This window comes from Drosophila virilis, chromosome 5 (genome assembly GCF_030788295.1).
Source record: "Drosophila virilis strain 15010-1051.87 chromosome 5, Dvir_AGI_RSII-ME, whole genome shotgun sequence".
NCBI lineage: Eukaryota > Metazoa > Arthropoda > Insecta > Diptera > Drosophilidae > Drosophila > Drosophila virilis.
In genome coordinates, this window is record NC_091547.1 from 14172487 (window position 1) to 14199934 (window position 27448).

At 35.4% G+C, this 27448-nt stretch overlaps 5 protein-coding genes across 10 annotated transcripts; 4 read left to right on the top strand and 1 right to left on the bottom strand.

Moving 5' to 3' along the window:
• Window positions 1-413: 413 nt before the first annotated feature.
• On the bottom strand, window positions 414-3460 carry Phm (Peptidylglycine-alpha-hydroxylating monooxygenase). The gene is made up of 8 exons (XM_002049957.4): window positions 3156-3460; window positions 2693-2750; window positions 2540-2627; window positions 2180-2252; window positions 1862-1994; window positions 1755-1803; window positions 1356-1694; window positions 414-781 (listed from the first exon to the last, which is right to left on the bottom strand). Exons 1-8 carry the CDS (start codon window positions 3318-3320, stop codon window positions 613-615), a joined length of 1074 nt encoding a protein of 357 aa, XP_002049993.1. The 5' UTR covers window positions 3321-3460; the 3' UTR covers window positions 414-612.
• Window positions 3461-4500: 1040 nt separating this feature from the next.
• Window positions 4501-5764, top strand: LOC6625977 (uncharacterized). The gene has a single exon (XM_002049956.4). The coding sequence runs from the start codon at window positions 4619-4621 to the stop codon at window positions 5693-5695; it is 1077 nt and encodes a 358-aa protein (XP_002049992.1). The 5' UTR covers window positions 4501-4618; the 3' UTR covers window positions 5696-5764.
• Window positions 5765-7707: 1943 nt separating this feature from the next.
• Window positions 7708-9976, top strand: Chi (LIM domain-binding protein 2 Chi). Of its 3 annotated transcripts, XM_070209772.1 has the most exons (3): window positions 7708-7846; window positions 8088-8346; window positions 8419-9976. In XM_070209772.1, exons 2-3 carry the CDS (start codon window positions 8124-8126, stop codon window positions 9861-9863), a joined length of 1668 nt encoding a protein of 555 aa, XP_070065873.1. In that variant the 5' UTR covers window positions 7708-7846; window positions 8088-8123; the 3' UTR covers window positions 9864-9976. The 3 variants fall into 3 exon arrangements, with proteins under 3 accessions (XP_070065873.1, XP_015029308.1, XP_002049991.1); XM_015173822.3 differs by having other exon boundaries at window positions 7709-7846; window positions 8088-9976; XM_002049955.4 differs by lacking the exon at window positions 7708-7846 and adding an exon at window positions 7903-8026 and having other exon boundaries at window positions 8088-9976.
• A 1391-nt stretch (window positions 9977-11367) lies between these two features.
• yki (Transcriptional coactivator yki) lies at window positions 11368-15272 on the top strand. 3 transcript variants are annotated; one of them, XM_002049954.4, is made up of 5 exons: window positions 11372-12305; window positions 13210-13298; window positions 14177-14332; window positions 14910-14962; window positions 15081-15272. In XM_002049954.4, exons 1-5 carry the CDS (start codon window positions 11614-11616, stop codon window positions 15183-15185), a joined length of 1095 nt encoding a protein of 364 aa, XP_002049990.2. In that variant the 5' UTR covers window positions 11372-11613; the 3' UTR covers window positions 15186-15272. The 3 variants fall into 3 exon arrangements, with proteins under 3 accessions (XP_032292104.1, XP_032292105.1, XP_002049990.2); XM_032436213.2 differs by lacking the exon at window positions 14177-14332 and having other exon boundaries at window positions 11368-12305; XM_032436214.2 differs by lacking the exons at window positions 14177-14332; window positions 14910-14962; window positions 15081-15272 and adding an exon at window positions 13445-13479 and having other exon boundaries at window positions 11369-12305.
• A 2153-nt stretch (window positions 15273-17425) lies between these two features.
• Window positions 17426-26446, top strand: sxc (O-linked N-acetylglucosamine (GlcNAc) transferase sxc). 2 transcript variants are annotated; one of them, XM_015173824.3, is made up of 10 exons: window positions 17426-17456; window positions 17565-17792; window positions 18503-18713; window positions 19346-19529; window positions 19587-19655; window positions 19723-19919; window positions 22584-22779; window positions 22879-24607; window positions 25479-25659; window positions 25913-26446. In XM_015173824.3, the coding sequence occupies exons 2-10, from the start codon at window positions 17666-17668 to the stop codon at window positions 26169-26171; spliced, it is 3153 nt and encodes a 1050-aa protein (XP_015029310.1). In that variant the 5' UTR covers window positions 17426-17456; window positions 17565-17665; the 3' UTR covers window positions 26172-26446. The 2 variants fall into 2 exon arrangements, with proteins under 2 accessions (XP_015029310.1, XP_002049989.1); XM_002049953.4 differs by lacking the exon at window positions 17426-17456 and having other exon boundaries at window positions 17525-17792.
• The last annotated feature ends 1002 nt before the right edge of the window (window positions 26447-27448 follow it).

Here is a 27448-nt window from a genome sequence, read left to right on the forward strand (position 1 = left end):
TTGATAACACTGACGAACTGAAGTCTACAGCAACTTAGGTTTTATCTCGATTAAGCATAAACTCATTTGCAATGGGCTTCGGGGATGTTTAAACTTAATTACATTTTCCAGAAATATTTAAGTGCGTGAGGTTGGTATTTATAGTTAAGACTTATAATTTATCAAGCCACAACAGGAGCCTAATTTTTAATTAAACTACTTGAAAGTACGTAACCTTCTTACCTCGATCCTCCAAATGGGTCCAGTAATAAATTCAACTATGGGTCATATAAGGATCGTTAATTTCTGTCATAGGTAGTGATATTAAGAACATCGATGCGTCGCGTTGTCTATCCAAAACCAAAACCGTTTTGTTGATTTAAACTCCAAACATTTATAAAAATAAAAATAAAAGCAAAAGAAAAATAAAAGGCTTGATATAGATACACTTGTTTATTATTGTAGGTTGTATGTTTAAATGAATGCTAAAAGTGAATTCTAAAAGTTAGTATAATTCGAGTTGTGTTATACAATATGACGTTCAACACCACAACGTAACAAACGTAAGACAACGTTAAAATTAATCAAAATAATTAGATTTCCACTTGTTTTGTTATCTAAAATTTTGGAGATTTACAATGTACTTGCTTCTAGGTTTGGAATGTTATGTAATCCGGTGTCTGGATTGGCCCAGTAGTAATTGGGAGGACCTTGGCTAAAACAATATTTCATATCGAGTGGTTCTCCTTCGTCTACGTAGTACATTAAGTAAAAATTACACATTTCATCTTCATTTGTTGGGCTTTAAATAGATAAATAAGTATACATTATTAGAAAAACCCATTTAATTTTAATTTTTCAAGTTTTAAATATGAAGAGTAATCGAAAATCGTGTCAACACCAACAAGCCGCGACTTCGGCATTCGTAAGTCTGGCTTTTTGGCATTTAAATAGCGAAAAACCAAGGTTAACAAATTTTGCATCGCATTAAAACATACAAGCGTTTCTCATCTTAGTGTTGATAATCTCTTTGATTAAAGTGTCAATTAATGACTTATGACGATAATAAACTTTTTTTAATAATAATAAGATATATTCTCGTAGTTGAATTCCGTTGCATACCCTAACTTATACAATATATTAAAAAAGTCTCGAATAAAATTGTACGCTAGATTAAAGCATATAAAAATTGTTAGCAAGTAATAATAAAAATCTATAATCGACAAATTCGGTGTAGCTACTCCTAGTCAGAACTTTTACAGAATTGTAAACTTAACTGCTGTCTTGAATTTAAACACTTATTAGAGCTCATACAATTCCTGTCTTGATTCAAAAAAAGAAAATACGACATTCATAAAAAGTGTAAATAGTCTCACCCGATTTCTGTAGTGCGTTGACGAGTGCTTTTCATAGTACACCTGGCAGCGACATAATCACCGGCTACTATAGGTGAGTTGTTTTCAACATTATAAAACATTTGTGGTGTAAGTGGATCCCTCTTTCCAAGTAGCGTCCACTCTTGAACTCCATGAGCATTGGATCGAACCCTATATCCAGAAACAACTTTTCCTAACCCATGTGTATGAGTGCGATAAGCAAAGGGATGAATCGTTTTATTTTCAGTTATCTCACAGGCGGCCTCCATATGTTCTGTCTTCATTGGAGGAATTACTCCGTCAGTACCCAAAAGTAAGGTACCGGCTAGCTTTGTAAGTCTGTAAAAATAAATCAACACAGAATAAGATTAAATACAGATTTAGAACTAAAAAACTTACGGTTTTTCAGTATACTGCAAAAATATACCAGAATCATCGGTAGATCCGTCTAGGGCAAGCAAAAATATAATTTTTAAGGAATATATATATATAATCTATTATCATACCTTTGAATTTACCAACATGAGCGTAATGCACTTGTAAGACCAAATATTTTGTCGGTGAATTCTTGCCTACTTTAAATCCTACACCCGAAGGTAAATCCAATTTTGGTGCATCTCTTGCCCAAGCATATAAAATCTAATGAAGAGAATTTAAGGGTGTATTTATCATTTAAAAAAGCGCGAACGACTATCTTCGACACTCCGAAGCATCAAATATAATACTGCAGCTGTTTCATTCCAGATCCCAACGGATGTAGGATTCATTATTCTAACACGGCAGTTCTCGGCTCTGAGCAAGCAATTTTTAAAAAGTAAACTAACCTGAGAATGAGATTGGGCACCGCAGGGACTTCCTGTATCCTCATCTGCTGATTTCGTCATTTCTCCACAGTTCCTGAGAATAAATTATTGGTTTAAAAGTTTTGTAAACAAAAAAATATAGTTTTAGAAAATAGTTGAGTTGTTGTTAGTTGAACCAAATAAAATACAAAGAAGGCGCTTTTCTTGTCAGCAAAACTGAGCTATGGGAGGTATTCATGTGGCGTCTAGGCGTCGGATGTGCGAGCACATATTATTGCAAGGCAGAGTTCAATGCGTTAAACAGATTTTTTGCGAGATATCTTCTTTTTTTATATTATATTAATATAATAGTATGGCCTTTGAGTGTACTAAATAACTTACCAGGTAAGTTTCGTTGTTCCTGGTTCACCGCATCCATAAAGCAACATATGATGAGCAGTATTCATGGTTGCGTTTGGTTTGTAGCCAACTGTTCTTAAACATATTTTGATTAAAAATACACAAAACAGTCTAAATTTCTTAATTTTCACGTACCAATATAGTACGATGTTGTTGGATCAACTTTGATGGGAGTGCACAAGTACAAATCCGGCTAAAATATAACAATTTAAATATATTTTTCACTAAATCAGTCAATCAATAATAATGTGCAAAAATATGTGCATGATCTTCTTAAATAATCTTGTAAGGTTATAGGTTTCCAAAGTATATACCCTGGACCCAATGAAAATTGGGTACAAGGACGGACTCATATGGCTAGATCAACTCTGAACAAGTGAGCGAGTTAGGAACCAGGACCAAAACGACCCTCCCTTTTCTCAGCTGCCTCATCTTAATGTTCTTAGTGTTTTTACAAGAAGTAAAAAGTGCCCAGAGCAATCGTCAAAGGAGCATATGCCGACGAGACTACATCTATACTACATACATATATTGAATACGCATAATTCATATGCTTCCATGCAATCACATATATATATATATTAATTGTATATCTTACAGTTTGTGGCGAAACCGATGGCATGAGGAATGGAAACGAACCACTGGCATGTTTGCCATAATCCTTTCCATTTACTGGATACGTGACTGATTGCTGATCCACAAGTCCATACGCAGTTATAATATTCCAAAGTAATAACACGGAATAACAAACTGATATTGCCATTTCGACATGAACGTATAATGAACGTTATTATAATTATAATTAAACAAAAAGTATCACCCTTTTGTAAAACATATGTTCTCAAATATTAATTGTCTTTTCTAGCATACGATGCACTAGAGGTGGGACACCATTAAAATCTTGCTGACTTGTTAGAGCTCGACTCCAGAACAATTACCGATACCGATATTTTAATCCACAGATACTATCGATAGATCATCAAACTTCTTATCAACCGATTAAAGAATTCTGAGAGTGGCTAAATACGGTACTACTTATTGTCAGCACACACCGATTAAATTTTCGGTGAACGAATGAAACTTATTGAAAATGTGAAGCTGCTGTTCACATAGCCAACAAATAGCATCTTTCAGTATGGTAGCCTAAGTAAGCAATGTGAACATAAGTTAAAAGTTAAATAAATAATTATATATAATTTGGAAGAAATTCCATTAGCTGACTATTTGCAGTGCTGTATGTTATTTTCTTCAGCGTGATCCACGCTCGGCTTGGTGGTCAACACCACCACTGCTGCTGACAGAGACTTCAGGGTCGAATCTAATCATGAAATTTTCGACATACTAACTAATGCGCTAACTAAATAAATATTATTCTTAGAACTTATCATGGTTATTCGCCGTGACTGCAGCATGGTTCTCAAACGAGCCCAACTAAAGGCCTTTGGTTGCTAAGAAATTAATTGTGTAATTTTGTATTATTATTATTTTTTAACCTACCCCAAATTATTATATATATTTTTTTCTAATTAATACTATATTACAATAAGCACTTAAATTAATTTATTATAGCATACAAATTAATTTATATTCAAATACGGCTTTTGCGATTTGGCTGCAAAAAAATTGTATTAGCATCGGCTTAAAGTATATTGATTTTTTACCTAACTATGCCCAGTTCACAACAAATATATGCGAATACATATATAAATATATCATGTAATCTCAGTAAACTGACAAAATGCAAAGATAATATTTTTCACGGCCCTCATTCCATATTTTTAGCGTTTTCGCCCTTTCAGCTAAGAGAGCGCACGGCTAAAGATATATTTTCGTTCTTAACTATGAAAAATCTCTGTTTCCAGTGTACCACAATTGACGCTATTCTGCATTGTATATGTTAATGTTAACTTCACTTTTTGGTCATTTACAACACAGGTACTGTCAAATTATAATAACACTTCAATATTTCGTCGCTTGCATTTTGTAAAATTCAGTTCTTAATTTATGTGATCCGTGATGTTGTTTGTCAATTATTAATCATTGTCCGATTCATAAACAAACATGGATTTTATTGACGATTTCATAGAAGAGTACAAGAATAATCCGTGCTTGTGGAAAGCCGATTCAGCAGACTTTAGAAATCGAACAAAACGACAAGAAGCGTATATCAAATTAATTGCTGTGGCGACTAAACATGGAGAGCTATACAATGTTGAAAGGACTAAACAAAAAATTAACAATCTTCGGTGTGCATTTCGTCACCAGCTTCGAAAGTATAACGAAGTTAAGAAAAAGGGGGAAAAATATGAACCGTATTGTCCAAAGCGAAGATATTTTGAGTCACTTATGTTTCTAAAAGATGAGGAAATCCCTGAAAAGAAGTTAAAACGGGAAGAATCCCATGCCCTACCCTTACAACATAATATAGATACTACAGTTGTGCAGCCTGAAGCTTGCGATGAGTATTCTGATGCTGAGAGCTTGTCCAAACAATCTAAGAACGAAAACAAATTGTCGCCCAGCAACAGCAACAGCGCAAATGATTTCTGTGCCAATATATTTGATGAAGCAGAAGTTGATCCAATTGTCAGTATCCAAAACGTCAATTCCAACCACCAGGCATCAATTAAGGAAGTTGAGGTAATACTGCCACCCGAAAACCATAATATGTCGGAAAGAAGGAAATCGTTTAATACTTCCATAACCAACACTTCAAACGACAAAATTAACTCTACCGTACACGCAGCAGATTCAAATCGCGATAAACGCGTGATCACGCGTCATAAATACATCAAAAACAGCAGAAAACGATCATCATCCGTGTCATCCCAGGTTTCTTGCGACAATGAGATGCAGTCGGGAAAATGCAGGGCAGACATTTCCAACATTGATCTTGACCGGCTGCTTTCGCTAGCCCTCAAAAATTCAGATAATCAGCTGGATGATCATTTCACAAACTTTGGAAAGATAATTGCTCATAAGTTGCGATCAATGGAAAATGCACAAGCTATATATGCCGAAAAGATTATTGCCGATGTCCTCTATCAGGGCCAGATGAAACTGTTATCTGCATTAAGTATAACCCAATTCCTAGGTGTAGATAATACAACTGTTTACGTTGAAAGTCCTCCAAAATAATTTTACCCAAAACTAATGTTATAATAATAATACTATGAAATTATATGCTTACATTTCGGCTACCAAAAATGTGATTTTATCTTTGAACTTAATACGCCTCTCTAGTCAAAGCGTAATTACTAATTTTACTTTTAGTTGAAATACCAAATCGCCGGCGCGCCGAACATTTAATACATTCCGGTAAATACTACCGATGAACGAAATACCGTTAAGCTTTGTTTCAATGCGAGCTGTAAATAGGCTGCGCGTGAACAGTTTAGGGTCCATGTTTAATATTATATGAACCATTTGAAGCAGAGTCTTATATTATTTATCCTTTAAACTTAATATGATATTTTAATAAATGTCGAAGTTAAAGTAAAAATTACCGAGCATCCAACATACATAGGTAAAATTCATTTCTGCGTCAGCAAAAGCCACTATAAATATTTTATTTTGTACCCTAAACCCATTTAAAATGAGTTCAAAAGATATAATTGTTGTTTGCAGATATATTTCAGGGGCAGAGTGAGAAATCTACGATCCCAAAGAGTAGTTATATTTGTGGTCAGCATCAATAGCCGTGTTAATGTAGCCATGACGACATCAGAACCTGTACAAGAGCTAGAGACCCATAATTCCCGCGCAGTACGAGTTTGTTTCTGATGACATATAGGCTCTTAAATGGTAATAATAGATCAAGTATTACAGATTTTGCAACATATTTAAAAATGGAACGATCCTTCTTTGCTGAGTATTGCCCCATTCGATTGGAATGCGCCATCCCCAAACCTTTTCCAATCCATGACTTTACCAACCTGGCAGTAAAAATCGGTACATTGCCAGGTGAGTCATATTTGACGTGAACATCTACTATTTGCTTACCCTAAAATAGGAGATGGCTCCCCCAACCATCTCACCTTCCACTCGACTATGTTTGCGGTTATGGCCGCTGAGCTGATGACGCTAAACAAGAGAAAGCTTTTTCGGCTAAAATAGTACCTGGATATATAAGCTGGTTGTTTTCATCGAGTTTCATGTTCTTGTCAGGATGAACATATTACAATGGCAATCACAAAAAAGGTATAAATATAAGGCTAAATAAAACGAATTTATTAAAAGTAAATAATTAAGATTAATATTTAAAACTTTGTTTTTAGAATTAGTGCTTTTAGGTAAACTAGCAAAGCCTAGGTAAACTTACATATAAAACATGTTAGAGAAATCTAGATAGGATTGATTGTCTTTGAACCTTCTTATACTAACACTAGCTTTATTAATATTTATAAAATTAATATTATTGTGCTTTTTGCTAGCTGACAAGTCGCTTGCCTAAGTGTTCTTTATCATCTTTTTTGGCTGCTTGGCCAGACAATTGTTCGGTGATCCCTAAATCGAAAAGGTTACACTACTTTAATACTCTGACTACGCATGATTCCACTTCGATAACAAATTAGAACATGTTTAAATTTCACTCAGGCTGAAATACAAAAGCAATATACAGGATTGATAGAATGTAGAGTCAAATTACAACGCATCATCAATCTGACCTAACTGCAGACGAATCAGTTATTGGGACCACTACCAGAAGACCGAGTGCGAGAAGGTGTCTACCCCTTGCAACGAGCGAGACTAGACTTCGCAGGGCCCAGTTAGATGCATTTTAACATACTAGAGAAGCTCCCAATTAAGATGAATTTCGCTGTAATGGTATGCCTGAGGAAGGCATTCCATATAAGGATCGTGGCGGAATTGAGTGGTCTTGAGTGCTATTTTCCGAAGATAGTTATTGAACAAGGTGCGTTTTGTAATATATCTAGTTTACTTTTTAATTTGCCTACAAAATTTATTATTGGTATCGACGAAGTCGAGTCGTTTAAATAGCGAAAAGAAAAGGGACAGAAATTTGGCGTCGCATTCAAATGTATTGGCGTTACTTATCTTAGGGTATATTAATATTAATACTGAATATCTGTATATCCAACTGATGCAATATTCACTCTTTTGTTGAAAAAACGACGATACTGTGACTAAGTACACATTTTATAAGAGCTCATGCATTTAAGTATTTATATTCGATTGTCTACTCGATAACATGTCTATCTAACCGAACTCTAATTTTGGAAAGTAGATACATAATTGTCAGTTTAATGTATATTTATTTTTATTTAGGTGAGTTACAAGTGTTTAAGAATTCATCTATTAAAGTTATTGGTTTAAAATTTAATGTCGACCCTAGACACTGTCGAAACATAAACAATATTCGTCGTTAAGAAATTAAAAAATATATGTAGTTAAATTCGGCTTAGAATTTCAAAATATCATGTTCTTAAACACTAGAAATTGACATGCGTAAGCAAGTCTAGTTATCTTATAATTTTTATTGGTACATAGTAATTTAAATTTATTTCAGATCCAAGCGAATGTGTTTTAAGCTACTGAATTAGAAATGAATCGTAGAGGTTTAAATACTGGAAATACGATGACTTCTCAATCAAATATTGACGAAGGAAACTGGAAGAGCGTAACAGAAGGCTCCACTATGTTACCTTCTACGAACTCTTCGTCTCTAAATCCAGACGCCAGCAATCAGAGTGGATTTCCCCAAGGAGGACTACCATACACTGCGAGTGGGAACCCATATCCAAATGCTGGCCAATCTTCCCCTGCCGGTAATCAATCTTTGGTGTTTCAAAATACTAATCAACCCGGATCAAATACTCCCCAATATACTTCATCGCCAGCACCCTCTGGCTCATCAACCCCTGGTCCAGTGGGTGTTGCATCCCAAAATATACAGGGAAACTATTCACAATCCTCAACATCAGGCAATTTCAATGGACCAGTTGGGGGGCCATTTGGATCACCGTCTTCCGGTTTGGGTCAATTCAGCCGACCAGCAAGTTCAGGTACTCCATTTAACAGTGGACAAGCGGGTCACTTTTCCTCCCCTACAGTTTTCGGAGTTGGAAGCCAGTTTAATCCGATGCCACCCGCATCTCCATTTGGTCATGGCGGAAACCATCCTATGATGGGTGGCCCTCAGCAAATGGATAGAATTGATCAAGGCTTCAGGAGGCACAACTCGTACTTCAGTCATACAGAGCATCGAGTGTTTGAGCTAAACAAACGCCTTCAGCAACGAAATGAAGATAGCGATAATTGTTGGTGGGATTCGTTTACAACAGAGTTTTTCGAGGACGACGCACGATTAACAATATTGTTTTGCTTGGAAGACGGACCAAAGCGATATACAATTGGCCGAACACTTGTTCCACGTTTCTTTCGAAGCATTTTTGAAGGAGGTGTCTCTGATTTGTATTTTCAGCTCAAGCATGCTAAGGAATCGTTTCACAATACGTCTATAACATTAGATTGCGATCAGTGCACTATTATAACTCAGCATGGTAAACCATTTTTCACAAAAGTGTGTGCAGATGCAAGACTTATTCTAGAGTTTATGTATGATGACTACATGAGAATCAAATCGTGGCATATGACTATAAAAGGACATAGAGAACTCATTCCGAGGTCTGTAATTGGTACTTCGCTACCTCCTGATCCAATGCTGCTTGATCAAATAACAAAGAATATTACTAGGGCTGGAATAACAAATTCAACCTTAAACTACCTTCGATTATGTGTAATACTTGAGCCAATGCAAGAACTTATGTCACGCCACAAAGCGTACGCACTAAGTCCGCGTGATTGCCTAAAAACAACTCTATTTCAAAAATGGCAGCGTATGGTCGCGCCACCGGGAAAAAAAGATCCGCAAAGACCACCAAACAAGCGTCGTAAAAGAAAAGGGTCAAATTCTGGAGGTGCCAACAACGCAAACACCCCGCCTGTGGCAAATCAAAAGAGATCGCCGTCAGGTCCCAGCTTTTCATTGTCTTCCCAAGATGTGATGGTCGTAGGTGAGCCAACATTAATGGGAGGCGAATTTGGCGAAGAAGATGAAAGGCTTATTACTCGTTTGGAAAATACACAATATGATGGAACCAATGCAGTCGAACACGACAATCATACTGGTTTTGGGCATGCAGATTCACCGATATCAGGCTCAAACCCGTGGAGTATGGAACGGACAGGTACTATTCCAGCTAGTCCTGGTAATGCATCTGGACCGCAAAATAATGCTAATATAGCTGATATAGATAAAAAGAGCCCCATTGTATCGCAATAGAATCAAATGGTATAATCCGAAATTATAATATAATTTTAAGATACATATGTGGTGAAATGTATTTTCATACTTGCATGTAAAAATAATTTTAAATAAAGTTTCTAGCCTTTAAATGCGGTTATTTTTGTGTTGAATATTTTTCTATTTATGTGCTTCCTGTACTAAAACGCCAAACTTGAGCCAAGCCTCGTCGAAAGCGGATGAGATCCGACTGAGTTATGAGGGTGGGATATTTTGACCTATGTCTGTATAGGATTTTTGAAGCTACCATTTTTATATAAATTTTGGACCAAGAATAATGTTGTCAGTTTTAAGTGCCAAATTGATCTAGAGGTCAAAGCATGAACAAAGAACAAAGTCTCGTTTAAATCGGATGAAATTTGTCCAAGTTATGGGGGTTGGAAATTTTAACTTGTCTAGATTAGCGGGTATACCGCGGCGTTGCTTGTGGACGCTTAAAATAAATTATTTCAAATATTTTTAAAATGTTTTAGAATGTTAAACAAAAACAAATATTCAAACGTTTCTTGCGATTATTCGACACATACGGATGGAATTTAGCAAAACCCTGCCTTAACGTGCCCTTTCATCGCAGTGAACATTTCAGCTTCCATGCTTTAACGGTATAGGCTGTGTGTTGTTCATCACCAATCAGTCAGTCAGGACAATCAATTGTTATTATAACTGTTAGTTACTGCTATTTTTATTATAACTCCTGTTCATGTTTTTTTTTTTTTTGTTTCTGCGATAGTTTTGTATAGGCCGTTCGCTACAGGTGTTAATTTTATGAGTGTTGGTAATATTTGTGCGCAGTGTGGGACTACCCCTAAGAACCAATAAGCCAGCCGGCGCAGCCCAGAGAAAAATAAGCACGCCCTTAACAATTTTAGATTATGCTATGTCAGAGCCTAAAAATAGTAAGAATCTTAACCTCACTGGTAGCTGGGCGTTGAAAATTAAAGAAATGAATATTTTCTTATATGGAAATCCTTTTTAAAAAGATTGGAGCTTTATCCATTGTTTAAGGGAAGTCTACAATGTAATCATAATTATTGCACTTGCTAACCGAATTTAATAATCGATAAGTTGAAACAAAACACATCCTTATCGGCAATGTGGTTTTGTTTTTGCTTCTCCTACATTTTTGACGGCAAAACATCTCAAGAATTTTATTAAAAAAAAAAAAACAAACAACGTTTTTGTAATAACGCATTAAATAACGCATCAACCATAGTTCTGAAATGTGAATTATATATGACATTTTCGTGCAATAAACTTCTTTTGTATTGCGAATTTGATTATTTATTAATTACTATTTATTCCAGCGAATAATTAATTTTGCAGTCATATCACACAAGAATGTTAGATATGTTGCAAATGTTTTTATCCAATTGTGCATATAAAATAGTGTGTCGAATATATCGGTTCGGATATATCGATATATTTTCGAAATAAAAAAGTGTTGAATGATACCCTTTATATAATTTGATGTGTTATGTTGGCAGTTCTCTAGCGTATGGTATATGTACGTGAATACATATATGTATATTAACATTGTTTAAGTTTTACGGAAGCACGGAATTTAACAATGCAATAGGAATAAGTTTGCATATAGAACAAGTAAAAAAAATAAAAAACAAAATGGAGTGATTTACGACTTAGTTGTAATAAAAATACGAATGAAATTTATGACGATTTATTGCTTCGGTTTTGTTTGACTGTATTGTGTACATAAACAAATATTTTAACAATGTCTTTAAGCAATAAAAGCAACATAAGCGAAAAAGAAATCGACGATGAGGATATGCTGTCTCCCACTAAATTATCTACTAATCTTGTTGTTCGAGTAAATCAAGACTCCGATGACAACCTGCAAGCACTATTCGATAGTGTACTGAATCCCGGAGATGCAAAACTTCCTTTGCAGCTACCATTTCGTATGCGCAAACTGCCGAATTCGTTTTTCAATCCTCCAGCTCCCCTACATTCGCGAGCAAACAGTGCCGATTCCACATACGATGGCTCACAAACCAATATCAACAAGACTGCCCAGCCAGAAATACAGCCATCACTCTCACAAAACCAGCCATCACACAGTCGTCTGACAATACATCATTTTCGCGCTCGGAGCAGTCCAGCTTCCCTACAGCAAAACTATAATGTTCGCTCTAGAAATGAATCGGCCGCAAATAGCAACCAGGGGCCTGCGTACCCGGATAATAATGTGGACTTCGCTAGCAGTACGGCAAATAATATTGATTTAGATGTAATAAATACGTGCATGGGACAAGGACCGGAGACTCCATTATCTACTCAGACCATTCATAAAAAGCAAAGATCATATGACGTTGTCAGTCCAATTCAACTACAAAGTCAATTAGGTGCACTACCGCCTGGCTGGGAGCAAGCTAAAACTAATGATGGGCAGATTTACTATTTAAAGTAAGTAATATGATCAACTAAATATTTTCTAAAGTCAACAATGAATCCATTTTAGTTTTTAATTTAAAACCATGTCCCCAAACTACCGACTGTAACATTTTTACCATTTATCTGTTGGCAAATAGAGCTTGTAGTCGGCATACTACTTATTATTGGCCTAATCAGAAGCACATTATACAAATATTAGAAAACTTTACTCTTCAATTTAATTTTGTTGTATATCCTACATCCATTGCAACTGCATCTAATAGATAAAAGCAACTCCGACGGAGACAAGTTGAGTCTTTCTATGAGAAACTATTAAAGCTAGAGAATTCGAAGTATGTCATACTAGCTTATATCAAAAATAATATTTATTAATACGAAGGCAGCTAGACTTTTACAAAAGATCATAAATTGCCCAATAATTAAATGTGCGCTCAACATCCGTTTTTATATGCACGTGTAGATCTGCATATGTTTGCTGTTTTGTAATTCATTGCACTAGCTTTGGCTGGCCTAAATTCCAAAATTTACATTTGTTGCGTAATGAGGTTGGGTCAGAAAATCTGTATATTTTAAGCCGATGCTAATATATAAATTAATATTTTGAATTGTCAAAAAGTTTTTATAGCCTGATAAGTGTAAGCGCGAGTTTAGTAGAGTAGATTTTGGTTTTGCTTGCCTTACTTAACTATCCTCTAAACACATCCGCAATACCATATCAATCTTATATGACTTCTCTAGGAACAATCAACGGAAACCAAAGATTTCGCCGTTCTTTTTTGTTCTATGTTTGGTATTGAAAAAATATACAATTGATCTTAAGCCAGCCTATTTATAATCTTCATTTGAATACTAACAGATGTCCCTTAAACTTAAATATATTGAATATAACCAAATGAATTAATTTTCCCTATTACAGCCACACCACAAAAACAACACAATGGGAAGATCCAAGAATTCAGTTTCGTCAACAGCAACAACGAGCTATGTCCGATCGGAAACCAGCTGGTACGCTAATTCACGTAATTATATAAGTATAATAACATAAGCTTTTGTCGCTTGAGTTAGGATGAAAGTATGTATGTGCCCAAAACTCAGCACTAACAACCGCGCACACCCCCCTTTTTTTGGGCGACGCGTTTATCTTTCTTCAGCTTGTTCCCCTGACTGCTAAAATTAATCAGAAAACTAAGAATTCCAACAAAAAAGAAAATTGTAAACGCTGTGTAAGTTCAATACTAGTTAAGTTTACAATAAATTGTTAATGATTCGGCAAATTTTATAAATTTACGATGCACATCCTTTAAACTTTTTCATTAAAGTACCTAAATATGATAAATAAATAAAAAACTAATCAACACAATCGAACGACATAACCGATTGTGCGTCATATTGTAGGCAATGCTAACAGAACCTCTTTTATAGATTTGGATTCTGGAAGCAAACTGTAAGCCCTTTGCGACTAGAGCAGAGACATCTTGTGATTGGTGTAGTTCTTCACCATATAAGATCAGTCCTGAACAAAGGGCATATTTATCTTTTATCAGAATATAATATAAAAATTAAATGCTAATAGCCTAATAAGTATACAAATATTTCTTATGCCATCACCGCTACGGGGTAGATATGTTATTTGCCCGTCCGGCCAGCTACGCCCCTTTGCACGGTAAATGTTGTCTGTGGCTATATTAGAGTCTACAGAAAAAAAGGAAGGTGTAGAATATACAATAAATAGAAAAAAGCCCCAAAGAACCAAACCACATGAGATTCGAATAAAATTAGACCGAGTTATGAGGGTGGGAAATTTTAACAAAGGCGGATAAAAATAATATTGGTAGCGATAAATATAAATTTACAAACATATTTTTAAATTAACTTTTATGCAGATGTTATTCAAACTTCAAAGCAAGCTAGCGCCCCGAGCATATCTACCCATATTGGCCCACTACCCGATGGTTGGGAACAAGCTGTTACTGAGTCTGGAGATATTTATTTTATAAACCATATTGATCGAACGACTTCATGGAATGATCCTAGAATACGTAAGTGTTAAAATGTAATCCTTTTAACAAGCTTTTCACGCATTTTTCACTCAAACCATTAAAAATGCTTAATGAGGGAGTTAATATATTGATGAGCATCAATATCAATTCGATCTAGCCATGTCCGTCTGTCTGTCCATGTGCCCGTCCGTTCTTCAGAACCCATCAAGACTGAAAGTTCAAACATAGGTGGTTCAAGTGCCTGATACCGTGATAGCGTGTCCCGTTTACAAGCAATCAATAAAAATCGACATCGAAATCCTGCTTTTGGAGTCTTTTGCGTTTTAAGAGCTAGTCACCAAATTTAACTTGTAGCTAATAAATAGTATATATAGATCGACGCGACAAAGATCTTCGAGCTAGTCACCAAATTTAACTTGTAGCTAATAAATAGTATATATAGATCGACGTGCCGAAGATCTTCGTTCCTTTTTTTCATTTTACTTCATTATATTTAATATAACTAAACGTCTACTGTATACGTTATACTTGTGGATAAAAGTAAAATAAAATTTACGTACATCCTTCATTTATTTATGTAAAATAATTGCTTGTTTATGTATTATTTCTTTTACAGAATCTGGTCTTAACGTGCTAGACTGTCCTGATAATTTAGTATCGTCTCTTCAGGTAAATATTGCAATTACTTGTCTTAAAAGTAAAAAGTTTCACAAAATATTTTTTCTTTTTACTATTTAGTTATAGTAAAAGTTAACGCACTACTTATATAACTTGTATTTTATTTCAGATTGGGGATAATATTTGCAGCAATATTTTTAATGATACCCAAACTGTCATTAACACACCGTCTTCCCACAAACCTGATGATTTGGAATGGTATAAAATAAATTAATAAAAGTTTTTGTGCAAATAATTTTATTAGATTTTAATGTTTAAAATTTTGTATTAATATAAAATAAATATTTTTGCATATATTTAATGATATGTTTATTTTCAATATTGGTTTATTTTGGATACAGTGAGGTAGTAGGCATCGGATAAAAAAAAATTAGTCTTCCAAAAAAATTGAGCGACAAAGGCTTTTGATTCGTAGACTGTCATGTTAACGCACTGTTAGACAGAGGGGTAGATGTACCGGATATTTTAATCACACAATGCAATGACACTCAAACTCTCTTGCACTCTGATCAAGTAAGCGAGTAACGGACGCGAGCAAAACTAAGTCGAGGGACCTGACTTACAGAAAACAAGTGTATACCTATTTTTGTTTTAGCTGTACCATCTATATGCTGTATGCTTGGTGGTCAACGTGCGGACAGTAGCGTGAGCAACTCAGGCGCGCTTTCCAAGCAATTAAGCCTAGCAGACTTCGGCGGAAAACTGAAGCTGGCCAACTTTCGGGGGTTAAGGTTGGCAATCAACCAAAACTGCGTCTTCGAAAAATAAAAAAGACTATCAACCCATTACATGACCGATGCGCCGCTTTGGAAAATACGCAAGCAGGGTTTAAGTCCCGTTGCCGCTGCGTTAATGTCTGGCGATTTACTAGAGCACATAGCCGTGAGTACGCTATCGATCAAAACCACCAAATTCTCCTTCCGAGGAAGTTGACCGGGCCTCGTTGTTTGAAGAGGTGCCAGCCGGAGTGACCGCCCGGCAGTCGCCACTCGCCATACAGCCATACATCGCCCAATGGTGTAACTCGCTTGGTACTCGTTGCCGCCCAAGCCAACCTAAGCCGGACCCAATGTTACCGTTATTTGAAGATCCGCCACCTAAAGGACTGCCCGAACCGCGGAAGCTGATCTCCCGTGGTCCTGCGATTCCCCGCAGCATCTCGTCGTGTACCTGTCGCTGCCCAAACAATCTTCTGCCGGAGCTTAGTCCCCTTCGCAAGAATTTAAAGCCACCCTGGCATTATTGTTTGATGAGTGGCCGCCCGGATCACCATGTGAATGGCAGAGCCTGCACACCGAGGGAACACCTCGTCTCCTACCAAAGCTATATATCGAGTTGGTAGCCTAGGCGATCAGTGCTTATATTGTCTTATCTTATCTGCCAACGCTGAGTGCGATTCCTCTTTGGTACCTTAGAATTAGGAAGGCAACGCAGTGCCCGTAGTACCCCGCTGCCCTCAAGAATCGATATCCTGACGTTCAGTGTCGATAACCCCTGAGATTCCCTAAGCAATAATATTACATTTTAAACATTTTATCTTTACGGACAATATGGAAAAAAACTTCCGATCGTGAATCGTTAAGAAAATAAATCTAATGTTGAAATGTATAGATGTATTTCCAAATTATCCGCTATTCCTAAAGCAATTGACGGAATTGTAGCATTTCAACTGCAAAATTTGTTTAGTTCTACATTACATCGTTCCATTACTTTCATCGTTCTTGGCGGAAGTGGAATCGACACATAAAGTTATCGGTAGCTCAACAAATAACATAAGCATACAAATAAAGTTATCGATAACAGTATATGCATTTACATGCGTAGCATTTTACTTGGCCAAACAATTGATTTGATATTGTTTAAACTAATTCGTCGAGGTTAAGATCACAAAATCTGAAATTTTCGAATAGACCTGATCATTTATTCGTTAATAACATCAAAATTATATACAGTTAATTTAACACACCTATAAAAAATTTGATTTTACAAGTAGTTTTAATTGTCCTTTTAGTTTAAATTCGAACTTTAACGCTTTTTAATGTCATCTGTCTCGTAAGCACTAGAGTTTTAAAGCAAAATCGCTGCTTGAATTGGAGAACAAGCATGCAAAGCATTAATTAATTAATTTAGCTGTAGGTAAAGTTATCAAATATATTTCTTGAAATCGAAGGGAAAATAAAATTATTCTGCATAGAATATTATCAACCAAACATCGGTATCATATAATTGCTTATGTTACAGCTTCACCCTAGGGTCAATAAATCAAGATGCCAATGAGAACACGGCTAAATTCAAAAGATAATCATTTGTTTCAAGGAACCAAACGTTAGTGGAAACAACGTGTTCTAAAAAGCTTTTATAATAGTTATCGTTTTTACAGTTTCCAAATATGAGAAATTAGAAACAGGTATTCTATTATCGATCATCTCTATTAAATAACCCAATATAAGGTTGTATATTAATCCAGCTGGTGCTTGTAATGCTTGTTTGTGTTGAAAATTAGTGGCCATTTTATAGATGTTATTTATCTAATATGCTGTAAAGCTTTTATGTATTAATACAGTGTGTTTTTCTTGAATACGTGTATTTGCAGTGGCATCGATATTTACTGTGGCTTAAATATTGATTTTATACAACATTTAAACGAATAATAATTACATTTACCAACATATATGAGGAACCATTGATAAAACCATGCACTCTCAAGGACAGGGTCAAACGCAGCAGCATTCTTCAACACATTCCCTTCTTCAGCCGCAAAATCATTTACCTAACAATGTCATTGGAAAATCTGTCGACCATCAATCTATATCGACAGTCGGTAAGAAAAAAATGTCTTATTTTTTATGTTGACGTATATATGCTTCTGGAAATCTATTCAAACACAGAAAATTCACTGTAGCAAATGTGTATTGCTGCTAATGTGCAGACAGATCTGTCCGAGTTGCGTCCCCTTACACTTGTCACTAAACTAAGAGATATCTTCGACCCCAGTCGAGTCGATCTGGCCATGTCCGTCTGTCTGTCCGACTTGGAAAATATGAAGTTTGCAGTTTTTAATTTGGGAACTCTGGCTGAGTTTACAAATTTTGGCTTTCTAATTAAGCCATTGAAAATGGGACACTTCAGTTCTGATTGGCACTTGTTAAAATAAGACTATATAAAATAATGAAAATGTTATTTACTAATGTTTTCAATATGTTTTATCAAAAGTCTTGGTTTAATGACAATTTTTCAGTAATGTTGTCCAACAGTTCTTCTATTATTGTGTCTGCAATTTCATTGTATATATATTTTGTGTTCGTATTTAAAATACCGGTTTAGCTGAATGGAAAATTTGACTATTGAATTAATTGTTTAGCTATAGTTGTCTGTTATTATATTGAATCTTTTCCACTGTGTCCAATGATGCTGCTGAATGATGCTGCAAGAACAGATGTTTATACACTCTGGGGTCGGAGACGTTTCCTTCTGACTGTTGCGTTATAAATAGTGTTATATGTATTTATTAAATAAGTTTTTTTCATTTAGGATTGTTGGAGTTGGCGCATAGAGAATACCAAGCTGTAGATTATGAAAATGCAGAAAGGCATTGCATGCAATTGTGGCGGCAAGACAGCACCAACACGGGTGTTCTCTTACTGTTGTCATCAATTCATTTCCAGTGCAGGCGGCTTGATAAATCTGCGCAGTTCTCTACGCTGGCAATAAAGCAAAATCCAGTACTTGCAGAAGCATACAGGTGAGGTTAATTACATTACATTAATAACAAATAAGCTCGAAGAGTTTGAGAAAATTATTATAGCACAATAAGATTAACTGCTGAAAATATCATCAGGAGAATATATCAATGACCATATCCAGTGTTGGATGAAAAGGGTCTTCAGGAAGTGTAATGTGGGTCAATCCTGTGTACAACTCTGTCAATCGAATCCAACACAAAGATCAAATCAAGCGATATATTACTTGAATAACGCTCCCAATTTACCTACAATAAGAACATCTCATGCAGGGGCCATCAATAAACTCACTTGAGATAGATGGCAACGGAAAGATTGAATCCATGAACAACTAAGAGATCCCTATCAGAAAGCTGGGAGGAATAAGAATCAATAGCGTTAAGATGGCTTTGGTTAATAGACATTAGGCGAATATACGAAAGTGAAAAAAAGATACAGATAATCTTCGATAATCTTAGAGAACGTAAACGCAAAAAAGTTTAAAAGTAAAGTATACTTTACATCAATGTGGACTAAAGTTCTATTGAAATTAAATGCATTTAAAATATATTTATGCCTAGCTGTAAATTTTTCAATTATTGTTTAAAATCTAATATTTGTTACTCCTTATTCAATCTTATAATTGGGCATCCAGCAACCTAGGAAATGTTTACAAGGAGCGAGGACAGCTGCAAGAAGCGTTAGACAACTATCGTCGAGCTGTGCGCTTAAAACCAGACTTTATAGATGGATACATCAATTTGGCTGCTGCATTGGTTGCTGCTCGTGATATGGAGTCTGCAGTTCAAGCGTATATAACAGCATTGCAATATAATCCAGTAAGTATATTTTTATATAATCCAATAAATAGAAAAATTCAAACGAATTTTCTACAGGAATTGTACTGCGTGCGCAGCGATTTGGGAAATCTGCTTAAAGCACTTGGTCGATTGGAGGAAGCTAAGGTAATTTTTCTAATTTCGTATAAAAGCCTAAAAGTTTTAATTATTCACCAATTTCCGAACATTATAGGCCTGTTATTTAAAGGCTATTGAAACTTGTCCAGGATTTGCTGTTGCATGGAGTAATTTGGGATGCGTTTTCAATGCACAAGGAGAGATCTGGTTGGCTATTCATCACTTTGAAAAGGCTGTCACCCTTGATCCTAATTTCTTAGACGCGTATATAAATTTAGGCAATGTACTAAAAGAGGCCAGAATTTTTGACAGGTTAGTATGCTACTGATGTAATTGCATAATCCAGGGATTATTATCCTATAAATAGTTATTATACATAACATTACATCTAATTTATTTATTGAATTACTTAGCAATGCTCATAGCTTTCGGGTTACATTATCTATAAATTAAAGTACCCTATTATAGCTTCAAAACAAAACAATAAGAAACCTTTAGTCGGTATTGTCCGACTAGGGAATATTCTAAACCTTCTTCCAAGCCTGAGACACATCGCTCAGTGCGCTCGTTTGCTTAAGTAAAAGCATATATAAAAAATTAATTTTAAAAACTTTCAAAGTTGCCTTTTTGATAGACACGTGTTTTACTTTAAATTTTATGCACACCTGTACACCTGTTCGGGACATCCGCGTTGTCGACAAAAAAGTTGAATTGGTGCGAAGGAAGCGCACCCTCAACCTTATTAAAACCCAATAACCTGATCAAAAACACTCTTTAAAACATATTAGAAATCGCTGGTATCAGGCTGATTGGGCGACATGCATGGATACACTTGTGGTTTTTTCTGGGCTTGGTTATAATAATGATTTTCGCATATTTCCATTAGGTAAGGAAATAGCCTAATCACAAGCCCTAATTGAAGATTTATTTAATTTGGATCGCTTCGAATGGGAGCGATTTTAGAGTGTGCGCTGTGTTTTGCATACCAGCCTTCGGTGATAATGAATTTTCTAACCAACCAATCAAAAATGTTATTGTGCTTGTGGAAAACAGTTGATAGACTGTAGACTTTCAGTTGTATGGCGTTACCCATCTTAGTGTTTATATTGACTTTGATTTAACTTTAAACGGAAGTCAATCTCTAGTTTTGAAAAAATATTGCTTTTTGCTTTGCTCTCTCGCTGGTGCCCTTTCAACGCGCACACTTGCATTTGTTTTCTTTTGATGCTACTCATTATCTGTCTGCCTAGCCACCTTTCCGTATACACTCACACAATATTCTACAGATTGAAACTACAGATAAGAAGCTTATAATAAACTAGAACATTATTTATCTGATCTATGCTGATCTCAGAGACTTCATGACTTACAGAGAAATATAGATACACCATACAACAAATTTAACAACAATTTTCGTTTTTCTTGTCCATAATTTGACATTGAAATAGTTCATATGGTTTTGGTAGGTAGCTAAAGAGCGCCCCTCGCATGTGTTTGTTTTTGCCATCTAAAAATATCTGTGAAAATAAAAAACATGGAGTTTTTTGTAGTTGTCTTGCTTATAGAATACTTCTCGTTCATTCATGTGGATAAAATAAAATGATTATTATTAATGCATCGCTTGTTATTAATATATATTCTAATGATATTATTAATATTAGTCCTTATTGCATCAATTAGTTTAAATTTAATATTTTACTTTTAAAATTATGCTTATGTATTGTCGGCAAGCTAAATTCAAGAAACGCTAAATTTTGTTTGTACATGTATAAATAAAGAATATTTAAATTTGGGTGCTAGACATGTAGATACCCTGTGGCAGAGTCTTACATGATATATATTTGCGCACTTTTGATCTGTAAGCAATTCAGTTTAACAGTTTAATGTTTTATATATACAATATCTATAAGCAAAATGAAATATTGACTTGAATCACTAATTTCATTTTCCCACATCGTTTTAGTACGTATTAAGTACTTAAGTTATTTTGTGCGCCATTTTCTATTCATAATTTCTATTTTTAAATTAAAAATAGAGAAATATAATATACAGTTTTCATAGTAGCCCACACAGACAAATTGAAATACTCGGCTTGCCCATACTTCTTTATATTTGTAATATCCGTTTTGCATGTCACTACTATGCCTGCCCGCAATTTATTCCGTACAGGGTATACGAATGTTTTCAAGAACATTTGGTCATTTACAAAATTATGCACATAAGTTGTCCGTGGGCGCTTCACAGTAGTCGAAAGTCTTTTTGAAAAAAAAAAAAAATTGTTTGTATATACATTTCGATATATAAAATAAAACTTAGAGTTCTTAAATAAATAAAAATTTATGTTAATTAATTGCACACTATTGGCAAAATAAATATTAAGAAATGCATTTATGATGTTGTTATAAATATGGACTGCCAAAGCATAATTATTTATACAATTGTCCCCATAAGAGTAGATCAATATAATTCGAGCTCATCTATAAAAACCATAAAACACGCAAATTATTTGCATCGGTATTTAAAGATATTACGACTGTATTGGAAACGGTAAATACCTTTTATCACATAAAACATTTTAACAATTTAATTTAAACATTAACATAGCTTACGGCCATAGAGTTCTATTATGACTGAGCCGGAGGTCGTTCCTCTGCTGTCTAGGTCGATCGCAAATTTGTATCAGTGATCTGTCAAGTTAGGCAAGTATTTTTAGGTTTTAAATTGTTGATTTTTCACGCAAGACACTTTTTGTGAAATGCGAAAAGAAAGTATGCCCAAGCATCATGTGAATTCCTTCTCTGAGAAACAGGTACTAACGATTTCACGACATCTGAAAACACCTTTGACAAAACTAAATTATTTTACATTATAAATTATAGTTATTTTAAAACGCGCAAAACATTAAGAGAATTTTTATCTATATTAATGTTTTAATTAATATGTTTATATGCTTTTATATATTTTCGTTTATTTTAGGGCTGTGGCTGCATATTTACGTGCACTAAATCTTTCGCCCAACAATGCTGTTGTACATGGAAATTTGGCGTGTGTTTACTATGAACAAGGTCTCATTGACTTGGCTATTGATACATACAGACGGGCTATAGAACTACAGCCAAATTTTCCGGATGCATATTGCAACCTTGCAAATGCTCTTAAGGAAAAAGGACAGGTAATATATTCATCGGTATAACTTTTTGTTTCCTACTTAAAATTGCTAACAGATAGTTTAATAACATATTTCAACGTATATTTAATTTACGTCGCGCAGGTCAAAGAAGCTGAAGAATGTTATAACACTGCACTCCGACTATGCTCAAATCACGCAGATTCTCTCAATAACTTGGCAAATATAAAACGAGAACAAGGATTTATAGAGGAAGCCACCCGTCTTTATTTAAAAGCGCTCGAAGTTTTTCCAGATTTCGCTGCTGCGCACTCTAATTTGGCCTCTGTTCTACAACAGCAAGGAAAACTGAAAGAAGCTCTGATGCATTATAAAGAAGCAATAAGAATTCAGCCAACTTTTGCTGACGCATATTCCAATATGGGAAATACTTTGAAAGAATTGCAAGACGTTAGTGGGGCATTGCAATGTTATACACGAGCTATTCAAATTAATCCAGCGTTTGCTGATGCACATAGCAATTTGGCAAGCATTCATAAGGACTCCGGAAATATTCCAGAAGCCATACAATCTTACCGTACAGCTCTAAAGCTAAAACCTGACTTTCCTGATGCCTATTGCAATTTGGCTCATTGCTTGCAGATCGTTTGTGATTGGACGGATTATGATATAAGAATGAAGAAATTGGTTAGCATCGTTGCTGAGCAGCTTGAGAAAAACCGTTTGCCGTCCGTTCATCCACATCATTCAATGCTTTACCCATTAACACACGAGTTTCGCAAAGCAATCGCAGCGAGGCATGCTAATTTATGTTTGGAAAAAGTCCATGTACTACACAAGCAGTCATATAATTTTGCAAAGGAACTATCAAAAGACGGCCGATTACGCATTGGATATTTAAGCTCTGATTTTGGAAATCATCCTACCTCACACCTAATGCAGTCCATACCTGGCTTGCATGACCGTTCAAAAGTAGAAATTTTTTGCTATGCCCTTAGTCCCGATGACGGAACAACATTCCGTCATAAAATAAGCCGCGAATCGGAACATTTTGTGGATCTCTCTCTTATTCCTTGTAATGGGAAAGCTGCTGATCAGATTTACAAAGATGGCATTCATATTTTGGTTAATATGAACGGTTACACAAAGGGAGCAAGAAACGAAATCTTTGCCCTTAGACCCGCTCCAATTCAAGTTATGTGGTTGGGCTATCCTGGTACAAGTGGAGCAAGTTTCATGGATTATATTATAACTGATGCAGTTACTAGTCCCAAGGAGTTGGCTTACCAGTACAGCGAAAAGTTGTCTTATATGCCTTTCACATATTTCATTGGTGATCATAAGCAAATGTTTCCGCATCTTAAAGAGCGAATAATCGTTTGCGATAAACAGCAATCCTCTGTTGCAGATAATGTCGCTGTAATCAATGCGACAGACCTATCGCCATTAGTTGAAAACACAGATGTAAAGGAGATAAAGGAAGTCGTTAATGCTCATAAGCCTGTAGAAATTACACATAAAGTTGCAGAATTGCCAAGTACCACGCAAATAGTATCGATGATTGCCTCTGGCCAAGTACAAACATCTTTGAATGGCGTTCTTGTTCAAAATGGACTAGCAACAACACAAACAAATAACAAAGCGGCTACGGGAGAAGAAGTTCCGCAAAATATTGTTATAACAACACGTCGTCAATACATGTTACCTGATGACGCGATTGTATACTGCAACTTTAATCAACTATACAAAATCGATCCTCAAACTCTGCAATCCTGGGTAGTTATTCTGAAAAATGTGCCTAAATCAGTGTTATGGCTTCTCAGATTTCCAGCAGTCGGCGAGCAAAATATAAAAAAGTCCGTCAGCGATTTAGGTAAGTAATAAATAAATAAAATAAAGTAATAAATAAATTAAAGCTTTTGTCAAGACTGCTCGAATTGGATAAACTCCACAACATACATTCTGTACATCTGTATATACGAAATTGTAGTGCGAAGTTGATTATCTCTATATGTTTATTTTAATTGACCGACAGGCGGACTGACTGACTGATTGGTAATCAACGCGCGGCCCAAGCGTAAAAGCTAGAAAGCTGAAATGTTCAATGTACGGACCGTATGTAATAGGGCTATACCAATTTTGGAATATCCCGGCCAAATAATGTCCGATTTTGGAATGGTATACCATTTTGGACTCGTAAGGATCAGTACTATCGATTGGCATCAAAAACAAAAAACGCTAAATTTTGACCCAAATCAAGAAAAAAGCAAGGAGGTTACATCATGTTTTTTCTTAAAATCGAAATTCGGTTCGAAAATATTGTCTGATTTTGAAATTTTATACCTTTTTAAATTCGTAAGAATCCCTACCATCAATTGGTTAGAAAAAGGATTAGAAAAAGTTGTTGACCAAAAAACCTTTCGTTTGCAAAGTCAACATTGTTTAATTTTTTGAAATATCTCTGGCAAATAATGTACGATTTTGGAATGATATACCTTTTTGGGCTCGTAACGATTTAATTATGTATATTAAACCAAACATAATTTAGGAAGCATTATATTAATATTTTCTAGAAAGGGGCGAGTGCATAGACTAGTACATACAAATAATGTAGAGAAATTAGAAAGCGGTTGCTAACAAAAAGTATTTGCGCAAGGTCCTAAAATAAATTTTGTAGATGAGCTGATCTTGTATAACTACTGCAACTACATTATCCCTAATGAGAGATCATTTAATACTTTAAGGTGTTTCATCTGAGAGAGTAATTTTTTCGAACGTTGCTGCCAAAGAAGAACACGTACGTCGTGGGCAATTGGCTGACATTTGTCTGGACACTCCATTATGCAATGGACACACCACATCAATGGACGTCTTATGGACCGGAACTCCAGTAATTACATTACCCGGAGAAACATTAGCTTCCAGGTAAATATTTTTCTATAAAATATATAAGTAGGAGGCTCTAGTCGGGAGCTCCCGACTAGGGATAATATTCCTGAACCGTCCTCTATTAACAATATGCAACTACTGTATAGGGTCAAAGATGCGATTTCGCGACCAAAAGAAAATATGGTCGACAAATCTTCAAACGATTAATAAGACCGTTATTGTATATATACATATATAGATGTTAATGATTTTATATTAACATAAGTTTTATTTTTTAATTTGATTTCAGGGTTGCAGCATCGCAGCTAGCGACACTTGGATGCCCAGAATTAATAGCAAATAGCAGAGAAGAATACCAGGACATAGCTATTCGGTTGGGAACGGATAAAGAATATTTAAAAGCTTTACGAGCGAAAGTATGGAAAGCACGAGTCGAGAGCCCATTGTTTGATTGTTCGCAATATGCCAAAGGGTTGGAAAAATTGTTCTTTCAAATGTGGGAAAGATTTCACCGTAACGAAGATCCCGATCACATTTCTTCCGAATAAAGTTTTTCAAATCAAAAAAGACTATGAGAGAGAGTTATCGTTAACTATCTTGACAGGCGATAATGTGTGCTATTTAGTTCGATTTTGTTTGACATATATATGCATGTTACACATTTACAAGCAAATATTTCTGTATAAGATAATAGTAGAGAGTAACTACTTATACAGTTACTTACTTTTTATTTATGGAATGCTTTGATAACCAATTTGACCTTTTAAACTAAGACGTTACCTTGTTTAAGTAATTAAAATAAAATCGCTTAATACCGAGCAAAGCATGTTTTAACTTATTATACGTCAGAACATTTCATAGATAGAAATAACTAATAAAAATTTCGATGAAACCTGCTCTTAAACTAAGGGAGCAATAGGTTTATTCCGCCTCACTATTTATGGGACTTATAAAATTTCCGGAATTGATCCCCTCTACTTTTCTAGCTTTTGCTTTCAGTGGGGGACCTTTTCCAATCCATTCACTGGTTCTCCAGAATTTAAGGAAGATGATAATGTCAATGTTTTTCTTACTAAGAAAAGCGCAATAATACCTGATGCGATGCCCTCAGGTTGTTCTTCACAGCGTTAATCATCATTGTGAGGCTGGTGTAAGTGTGGTGCCGACCGTCTTATCCTAGACGAAGTCATCTTACAGCTTGTTAGCGTCATCGATCTCTTCTATAAGCTCGTCAAAAATACTTATAATAAAATTCCTTGGGTCGGTTGAACGGGAGATGGGATGCAGAGCATTAACGTCAATTTGTGTCATATAAGAGCGCTTGATCCGGAAAGCTGCGAATGTAGCTGCATTCATGATGCATGAAGCATTGTTAAGCAGGACGGCAGCAGATAAAATTGATTAAAAATTCGGTACATTCAGGTTATCTATTTTCTTTATAAAACAAAACCAACAATCTGGACTATTTACAAGTTTTCAAAATGCCGACCAATCTTCAGGAATTAAAAATTTATTAATAAAGATACTAGGACTATTTTATATCTAAAAAGCGAGCTGTGTAAACTTTCTCTCGATGGTTGGAGCTTAGAACATTATTTAGTATTGGCGCAATCCGATTTATCCTCTGCTGAAATCTGTCGCGATCGCGAGCAACCTCTTGCCAATCACCCTTTCGAGCAGCTCGATAAGCAAAGTCCCAAGCATGCATTACATGCACCTTTGGTTTTAAATTAAAGCGCACCTAATAAACAAAAAAATGATAATTAATTTTTGTTCGAACCTTTGTTTTGTGATTTTACTGACCCGTTTCTGAACTTCTTGGCTA